Genomic DNA, 9,744 nt, shown 5'->3' with positions numbered 1-9,744 from the left:
TAAGGATAGCCATTGCCAGGGCAGTCCAGGAGGTGAGGACTCATAGAGGGAGCCCTGGAAAGCAGCTCCTGAGTGGATGAGGAGTGTCACCTGGGGTCAGGGGTCAGGGTGGGTAGGGCTGTCTTGGAGACATGCCAGGGTGGTACAGTGAAAGGAAGGACCAGGAAGCAAGGAGGGTGGTCTGGTGGGGGCAGAGCTGGACAGCCTGAGAGGCAGAGAGATGGTGTTGTGGTCATGGAATTGGTGGGTTTTGTTTAAAACTTCAAAAGTTCAGAAATTTAACATTAATAGAAATCTGACAAGCTAATAGAGCAATGATTGCTTACTGTTCAAATTATGAGCATAAGATTTTAGATATCTTTTGGTTATCCTATGAATATAAACTTACAAATGCTTTTCATCAGGCCAAAGACATTTAAATCTAAATTATAGCTGGCTCTCTGGACAGAAGGAAAACATACATTTGTTTTTAACCCAAAACTATAGTTTTTGTTTTGTCTCAAAGATATGAATCTTGCCTAGCGGCGGTGACACATGCCTTTAATTCCAGCACTCAGGAGGCAGAGCCAGGCTGATCTCTGTGAGTTTGAGGCCAGCCTGGGCTACCAAGTGAGTTCCAGAAAAGGCACAAAGCTACATAGAGAAACCCTGTCTGGAAAAAAACCTATATATATATCCAGTGCTGCTGTTTACCATACCATTTGCCTGCTTTTTCTACTGATTGGTAATATATTTTAAACTTTTGTGTCCTCTTATAAAATAAGAATTCACATAAGCCTCTGAGGATCAAAAGAAGCCATTGGATCCACTTCACAGAGGTCAGAAGGACTCCAGATAAGTACAACAGTACACCTTGAGTTTTCAGACTCCTTCCCTTCCTAATGACTAAAGCTATGAGCTTCAAAATTCCAAATAAGTTCATAAATTTTAACTATTGAAATGCAATTCAACAAATGACATTTAACACAATGACAAGTCTACACAATATTGATCAGTAAAATTACCATAACAGGACAGAGGAAGGCACAGTACTTCCATTTCTGCTATGGAAGAATATGAAAGGTCTAGAAATGGACAGCTCCTGTCTGGCCTAGAGGAACATGAAGGGTACACCCTGTGGGAAGAAGTGGCATCCTCATGCCAAGCAAAGGAAGAACTGATGTCTGGAAGATGAAGGGGGGTTGGGCTAAAGAAACAAGTCACAGACGACCAAAACTGATGAGAGGAGAAGCTGGAATTAATATTGGGGCTATAGTGCCAGAAATTTTTCATAGTATGTAAACAAGTTTTAACATTATCACAGAGGGTTTGGCAGCCATTTGATACATGTTAAAAGAACCATGGCAATTTCTCTCTCTGTCTCTCTCTCTTTCCTTATTAGTGTTTCAAGAGAGGCAGACATGTGATGTTGAGTGCTTGGATTGTTGCTAGTGAACTAAAAAAGTTGCTTTTCTTGTTACTAGCTTAAACTAAAAATTAAAATAGTCACAAATAGCTACTAACAGTCTGGTTGAATAGTTCAAATCTAAATCTTTTGCTCTAGTTTCTAGCAACTTGATCTCTGAGTTTCTGAGAAAGACATCTTCAAGTCCATCCATTTTTATGGAGTTAATCTTATTCTTCTACTAGTTTCTGCTTTCCATACTTCAAAGCTGCATTAAGTGCAAAAGGGTAATGTTTCTTCCTCAGAGTTTGGGTGGTGATGGGAACAATCTGGCTGGCTGTGGCACAGTGGAATCTGTTGGGAGGACAGCAGTTCACAGACTAGCGAGCTGAGGCCAGAATGAGGCCAGCACTGCCCCTCACCATCACTGCTGTGTCCCCTTCTGAGTGGCAGGATGGAGAGGATGCCCGACCTAACCCTGGCACTGTGGGATATGGATGCAGGAAAAGAGGCTGGGCTTTGCATTGACCTACTTATGATGAAGTATCAGCACACTAGCTAGGAGAAGGAGCAGGAGGCTGAAGCCCATGTCAGAACTTTTCAATCCAGCTATTCAACCACTCTTGCCTGAGACCTCTGAGCTGACTCCTGGTCATCACTGTATGTTCACACCTTTTTGGATGATGCCCAATCTCATTGACTGAAGTCACTGATCATTTGTCCCTGATCAATGGATTCTCTCAGCCCTAATCATCATCTCTGGCATCTTTGGGTCTCCTGAATGCAGTCTGCACTTTTGCTGTTAACATTCTTCCTCCTCAACAGCACAAACCCAGATCTGGAAGTTTTCTCTTGAATCAGACTGCTGGGCCATCACATACAGTAGAAGGCCAGACTTTGCAAGGACCAGCACCTCATCCAAAGTGCCACAGTCTGTCAGGTTGTAGTGAAGTAGTATTTCCAGGGTTTTGGCTTCAGGATAAGGCCCTGGCATCGTTCCGTGCAAAATGGACACATGGGCCATAGAGGAACCAAACTGAAGCTTAGCTGGACTGCTGTGCCTCCTCAAGGGTGCACTGCTGTGCTGGCCCCACAGGATTACCACACTGGCCATCTGGGCTCCTGCTAGCTGCAGCCACAACAAAGGCAAGAACAGCTTTCTTTCTTTCTTTCTTTCTTTCTTTCTTTCTTTCTTTCTTTCTTTCTTTCTTTCTTTCTTTCTTTCTTTTTCTTTCTTCCTTCCTTCCTTCCTTCCTTCTTCCTTCTTCCTTTCTTTCTTTCTTTCTCTCTCTCTCTCTCTCTTTTTTTTTTTTTTTGGTTTTTCGAGACAAGGTTTCTCTGTGTAGCTTTGTGCCGTTCCCGGAACTCAATTGGTAGCCCAGGCTGGCCTTGATCCACCTGCCTCTGCCTCCCGAGTGCTGGGATTAAAGGCGTGCACCACCACCTACCGGTCAGCTTTTTTTTTTTTTATAAGACAAAAATTTAATGAAAATTGGTCTGTGGGTATATATGATCCAAGGTGCTAGTCACAAGAAACTGTCACAGACATGTTAAATAGAAGAGATAGTGAAGAAAATGTTACATATTGTCATCATCTGATTCATCTTCTTCCTTCAAAGATTCCTTGGCATATTTCTCTGCTTCCTCTCTTATACCTTTTGGAACAATTTCATGTCCTCCTTTAGTTAATTCACCAACCCAGCTGAGCTCTAGTTCAAAAGCTTTATCCTTAACTTCATCATGTACTATATAAATTATTTTTGCAACTTCTTTAACTACATCTCGGCAAGTCATTTCTTTCATCTGAAGCTTTTCTATTTCTGTCTTTGCAGCTTGCCTGGCTTTGCCAATGGCACAGCCCCAATAACCATATGAAACACCAGACGGGTCAATCATATAGAGCTGTGCACCGTCATTCGCACTGTAAGACCCTAACATGAAACTGCAGCCAAAAGGTCTAACAGCACTGTAGAGTGTATAAGCGTGTACGTACATGGCCACTCTATCTGCAAGATGTTTGAGAGGAATGTTATACCCAAAGTTGGATCTAAAGTTGGACGCTTCTTCTCTTGCTATGTCTGCTAAGGAACGAGCATCAGCCAGCAGACCTGCGACTGCCATTCCAACATGTCGATCAACATTAAAAAGTCGTTTATTGGAGCCTTCTTCATAAAGTTTAGATAGGACTAATTTTTCTACCCCAAACACAACACCATCTTTACATCTGATCCCAATAGCTGTACTACTGTTTTCCACAGCCTTCATAGCATACTCAACTTGAAAGACTCTTCCATCAGGAGAAAACGTGGAGCTGCAGTATCACTGCATACAATCAATAGATATTCGTTAAGTAGTTTATATATGGAGACAAAGGAAAGGTGGAGTAAATCTCTGCACACGGGGTGTATTTAGCCGCCAACAAATGAAGTCCAACTTGAAAATCCTCAAGACTCTTTACAAAAAACTGGGGCACTGAGGTTTGTTCGAGAAAAGCAGAACAGAGGAGAAAGGCAAAGCACTCATGACTTGGGCTGGAGAGATGGCTCAGAGGTTAAGAGCACTGACTATTCTTCCAGAGGTCCTGAGTTCAAATTCCCAGCAACCACATGGTGCCTCACAACCATCTGTAATGGCCCCTCTTCTGTATATATGATAAATAAATAAATCTTTAAAAAAAAAAAACAAAAAAACTCATGACTCGAGCCTTCTCCAAGGCTCTGTCGAGACAGGTTTCCGGGGACTGTCCAGGGACAGTGCTTGGGAGCCAGAGGAAGCCCATGAGTCAGCAGCTCCGCAGCACCTGCCAAGGCGGGCCACAGGACGCGCTCCAGCCTCAAGCCCGAGGGTCGATCCCAGGCCCTAATGACCACACCACGGCAGGAAACCCGAGATTTCAATTTCGATTTCCTGCAGCAGCAGAACAAAGTGACTCAGCAAGCCGGGTTGTGGCTGCGCGGAGGCAGCCACAGCGGGCCCGAAACGCCACCTGAGCCAGGGTCACGGAGACAAGGGCCCGGGCCGCGGGTCCCCAGGACTCCAGCAGGGCCCGGGATCCAGTGGCCCGGTGACCCGCACTCCTGGCAACGCCGACCTGGAGAGGACGGCGAGGAAGAGACCCAGCTTTCTTTCTTGTTTCCAGGTTTCACCCCAGTGCTCTGTGTTTGATAATGGATGGATTCTGGAGTAGGTATGCATGTATGCTTGTGTGTGTGTGAACAATCCACTCTTGCCACACACTGTTATAGGTGCTGGAAGCATCAGGGAGAACAAACAGGAACCTCTTCAGAGAAGGTAATGTTCTAGGCATGAGGTATGATACTTCTTGAGTGGGGAAAACTTGGTTAGCAGCCATGATGTTTCAGAGGTTAGGAGCACTTGCTAACCTTGCAGAGAGCTGAGGTTCTATTTTCAACACCACAACATGGTTGCTCACAGCTGCCTCTACCTCCAGTTGCAGGATGCCTGATGTCCTTTTCAATCTCCTTCAGACACTACAGATATTTGAACATATGTGTTTTAGAGGAATATCAGGAGTAGACACCCAAAGGAAGGAAAGTAGACACTCAGGCATGTGTCTGCATACCTCATTCACAGTGGCATTTCACTACAGCTAAGAGGTGGGTCAACCAAAGGGTGAGAGGATACGATGGGGCTGTCTAAGCAAGGGTGGTAACTAAGCTTAAGAAGTAAGGCAAAGCTGACACACAATAATGTATGTGCATCCTGCTGAGAAAAATGAGCCAGTCCATGACAGTGTGGTGACCCACAAGCCAGAAGTCTCCAGAACCAAGAGTTCACATAAACACAGAGCAACAAACATGGTGGGCACCGACAGTTGCAGGGGAGGTTTAGTTCTGGATTGGGGCCAACTTTTGATTGGAAGATAGGAATGTTTTGAAAATTTATATTATTTTAGATGGCAGCTCATGTAGCCCTGCATGGCCTTGGAATTCCTGATCCTCCTGTCTCTATCTTCTGAGTGCTAGGTGTGCATACCACACCTGTATGGGCAGTTCTGGATCCAGCTGGTAGGGGCTGCTTTGGGGCACTGTAAATGAGCTTACATCACTTTGCTACACTCACAATGACTCCCATGGGAAGAATCTTCCCTGAATGCTAACAAAGAGTAATAATCTATGGGATGGAAATTTGCCTTCTCTCTCCCAAAAATGTGGCTAAATAACTTCAACAGCAGAAAGATTAATGTTCGAAATTAAGCTTAAAATGTCTGCAGAATGGGAGACAAGTTTGCAAGATATGTAAAGATCCAGAATACAAAAGCTAGAATGAGAATGATAGGGCCAGATGTGGTGGTGGCACATGCCTTTAAACCAGCACTCAGAAGGCAGAGACAGGCAGATCTCTGTGCGTTTGAGGCCATCCTGGTTTACACAGTGAGTTCCAGACCAGCCAGGGATACACAACTGTGCCTACACTGTTAATTACATGTGCTATTTCTATGTCTTTATGTCTGAGCCAAGATGTAATTTCAATTACAAAGTAAAAATATGTATGTTGGGCTTTGGATGTAGCTCACGCTGGAGTGCTTACCTACCACTCCTGAGTCCAACCCTCTGTTGTAAAACAGTTTCCTCTGAGACTGAAATATTCCATCCTGCAGGGAAGCTCCTAAAGCAGGAAGGTAAACAACTCAAATGTATCCAGAAAGGCCCCCAAACTGACCAGATTCACTAGGCTCTTTCCTGCCAGACTAAACAATAAAAGCCGAGAGTGCCTGTGAGGGGCAAAACCAAGCTGGGAGGAAGAGGCTGAGACCAGACAGGCTCACTGAAAGAATCAGAACCCCGAAGAGATGCCTGGAAGAGATTTTGTTGAGGAAACGCTGAAGGAAGACCCCAGACTCAAATAGTGTTTATTACAATACCAGCATACACCTGGGCATTCACCTGGACAACATGGCCAAGATCTGATAGGAGCATGCAGGTTAAGCACAGCTAGGGGGATTTAAGGCACGGTTAGGTCATCTCAAACATTATTGCTTAAGCAAGCTGCAGTGACATTAGTATACTTTTAACTGGCTGAGGTTTTATCTCTGACAAACTTGGGTGAGATTCAAGGGGGTTGCAGGAACTGTCCTAGAGACATTGTGGAGCTGACTCAGGCTTGTTTGTGCTCTCTCCCACATCCCTGAATGTAATTTGTTGATAAATGGTCCTTTGTTGGAAGAGACATCTGTTTGCTTCTTTCAGAGAACTGAAACCTAAATTCAGTTATAAAAATGGGAAAGTTTAGACCAACTGAGGCACCCAGAAAGGACAGTGTCCAACCTGCTGAGCTGCCTGCAGGCTGTGCAGTGTGCTCCAGGTTCCCAGCTTTCTGAGCTGTCACCCATGCTGGGGTGGGCTTGGGTGATGCAGCCGTCTTTGAGTCATTTCTGCTCCTGTAAGTGACCCTTACCCATATTCCTGTAATAACCCCAATAAAACTCACTGGCTCACAGAGTTGGACTTCGGTGGTATCTGTACTTTGGTCTGTCATGGACTCCATATCTGGGCTGAGTAGATGTGTGTGTGGTGTCTCCCCATGAAAGTTTTGTCACATAACACTCTCAGCATCACACACACACACACACACACACACACACACACACACACACACACACACAAATAAAAGTAGAACAACATAGCCAGGCAGAACAGTGGTTCACTGAGAAATGGGACTCTGCATCTGCTCTGGGAAGGGCCCTTTTACTTTACAAACATCCTGAATCTTTGAAATGTTTCCAGCACTTAACATTTCTGTCATTTAAATAATAAGAGTATTGTAAGTCACTTGAGGCCCTGGGAAATTACTTTCCTCCAGGACTAAAGGCTGCCTATGAAATGCAGTGGGATGGTCCTTGGCATTCAGTAAGCATGTCCTCATCCTCCTATGCCTGCTCCAACTTAGATTGGTTTCATGAAGGTGGGAAACTGAGGCCAATGGGGAAAATGGGTAAGGTAACTCAGCTCCTGGAGGACAGAATGAGATGACCATGGTAGGGTTGCTCCACGGAGATGGAGCCCCCTGCCAGCTGCTGACCCAGCCCATCTGTCCTACCAGTGCAGTACACACTGGGACACACCAGGGGACTCTGGGAAAATGTTGCTCAATCCACCCAGTCCCTTCCACCACAAGGAAAAGCTATGACCAATTGCTGGGTGTGCAGTCAAACGCTTCCCAGGAAATTAATGAAACCTATTGCAAACTGCCTTTGAGCTGGCACCACAAAGAGAATCCTGTAAACAGAGAAGAGCAGAGAAGTTCAGAGAGCTGTCTGAGTCAGACACTAAAAGTGATAGTCCCAAGCCTCAGTAGAATTAGAGCCATAGCAAAAAAGACCTGAGCAGGATGCCTCACCCCCAACGCCCACTGCCCCTGACCTTAACCCTAGTTACAGAGAGAACCATGAACAACTACCCCCAAAGGGAAAGGCTAATCAGGAAGGAACAAACAACTCCAGATGTTGTTCTGCTGAGACTAAAGTGTTGCAACCACCTAGAACCAAAATAGCCAGCTAGCTCAGTCCAGATATCCCAAACTAGGGCCTTCTCTCATGGGCTTGAGTAAGTTTCAGACATTCATGAAGGCTTTCCTATTCTCTGATATCCTGGGGTATGATGGGGGCAAGCTGTATCATCTTCTTTTCTACTTCCTCTTGTGTGTTGAATCTGTCTTCAATTAGACCTACAAACAATGAAAATAGTGAATGTTCAGTCTCAAACCCCGGACAAATGGCTGAGGTGCCCATTTGACATATCAAAGCAGATGCTGCCACCAGATTCTCCCTATGTCAGGTTGTCATACCCTCCTGCCCACCCTAAACTTGTCTAGCCCAGGGACTGGGCTGACATTCCCCCAGATGACCTTCCCTATATAGTCCAGCCATTTTGCTTACTCCTCTTTTAGGCCTTCTGGCTCTGCATCTGGTTCCCTGCTCTTCCTCTCTCTCCCCACCTCTCCCTCCTCACATGGCCAGGATCAGGGTCATGTCCACCCTGGACCCTCACAGATGTCCCTGCCTCTGGCTATGCTCTCCCTTTTAGCTACAATAAACTCTCTCCTCCACCATACGTAGGAACGGTCATGTGCTTCCTTTTTTATGGATCTTTTTCATTCAGCCACAAGGTCCCCAAAACACATTGTGGAGACTGGCCAGGAGAGCATATGGACACAGAGCTCCTATCAGTGACCATCAATGGCAAGACTGTCGATGGCAAGGAGCACCTGAAGTGAAGTAAACAAGGGAGAAGCACCCAGCCCAGCCACCATCACAAGGGCCACAGTTAACTTATGAATAAGGATGATTTAAGTAGCAATTGAGTTCATTTAGCCACCTCTCCCATCCTTAGGGCCAGGGTGTGTTACTGCAGGCCCACTGTGTGGCTGGCACAATCCACAGACACACTCAGGAGCTTGTGGCCTCCATGCCCAGCACCAAGCATTTCCCACAGGAAGGAAAACCAGGCCAGTCTTTAGTGGTTGTTGACTCTGTCTCTGCACCACCCTGTCTTCCTCATGTCCTATCTGTTTTTCCCATGAGCCTTCTCCAGGATGACCATCACCCTCACAGGCTCTCCTGCTCAACTCCCAACTCTCCCACTTTGCCTTCTCCATTAATTGAACATTGGGTAATTGATGGCTGTCTCAGACCCAGGTTCCCATTGTTGGTTTCTCACTCTGCAGAGTTGGCTTTCTCTGCTGCACAGAGACTCCCCTTGTAGGCCCTGCCCTGGAGACCTCTGACCACTGGGCTCCACACCCAGACTACTGTGGTGGCCAGGCCTGGTCCCTTGAGGAACATTGAGCCCTCCCTCAGCTTCACAGTCAGACCCCATCCCCAACAATTCTCTAACAAGCACTCTACCCACTGAACCATATTTCCAAGCTCCCTCACCATTTTTTTTGAATCAGCAGATGAACAAGATAACATTTTCCACTGGGATGCCTATAACTAGAAGACACAGACAAGAAGACACACTGGGGCTAGAAAGCTGGTTCAGCATTTAAGAGCACATGTTGCTCTTTTACAGAACCAGGTTTGACTCATAGAACTCACATTAGCTCATGACTGTCTTTAGCTCCAGTCACAGGGAATCCAAAGCTCTCTTCTGATCTTCATGAGCAACAGGCATATATGTGGTGCATAAACACATATGCAGGAAAAACACTCATGTGCATAAAATAATAAAATAAATAAATCTAAAAATAGTAAATAATAAGCACCGACTATCAATATGATGATGTCATGTAGATAAAAAGATGCAGCTGCTTTGAGAAGTAGCCAACCACTTTCCAAAACAGTAGAACACAGAACTATAGTGTGACCCAGCAATTCTACTCAGAGATATATTCCCAAT

At 45.5% G+C, this 9,744-nt stretch overlaps 1 protein-coding gene across 1 annotated transcript; it reads right to left on the bottom strand.

Moving 5' to 3' along the window:
• Positions 1–2,856: 2,856 nt before the first annotated feature.
• Positions 2,857–3,689, bottom strand: LOC114689420 (proteasome subunit alpha type-3-like). Its single transcript, XM_037201868.1, has one exon. It carries the CDS (start codon positions 3,647–3,649, stop codon positions 2,963–2,965), a length of 687 nt encoding a protein of 228 aa, XP_037057763.1. The 5' UTR covers positions 3,650–3,689; the 3' UTR covers positions 2,857–2,962.
• Between the last annotated feature and the right edge of the window lie 6,055 nt (positions 3,690–9,744).

Source organism: Peromyscus leucopus, unplaced genomic scaffold (genome assembly GCF_004664715.2).
Source record: "Peromyscus leucopus breed LL Stock unplaced genomic scaffold, UCI_PerLeu_2.1 scaffold_1767, whole genome shotgun sequence".
In the NCBI taxonomy this organism is placed as follows: Eukaryota; Metazoa; Chordata; class Mammalia; order Rodentia; family Cricetidae; genus Peromyscus; species Peromyscus leucopus.
This window is presented reverse-complemented; position numbering and strand designations above follow the sequence as displayed.

Bases quoted from the DNA above. Each gene is read 5' to 3' on its own strand.
- LOC114689420 (XM_037201868.1), bottom strand. From the start codon at position 3,649: ATGAAGGCTGTGGAAAACAGTAGTACAGCTATTGGGATCAGATGTAAA.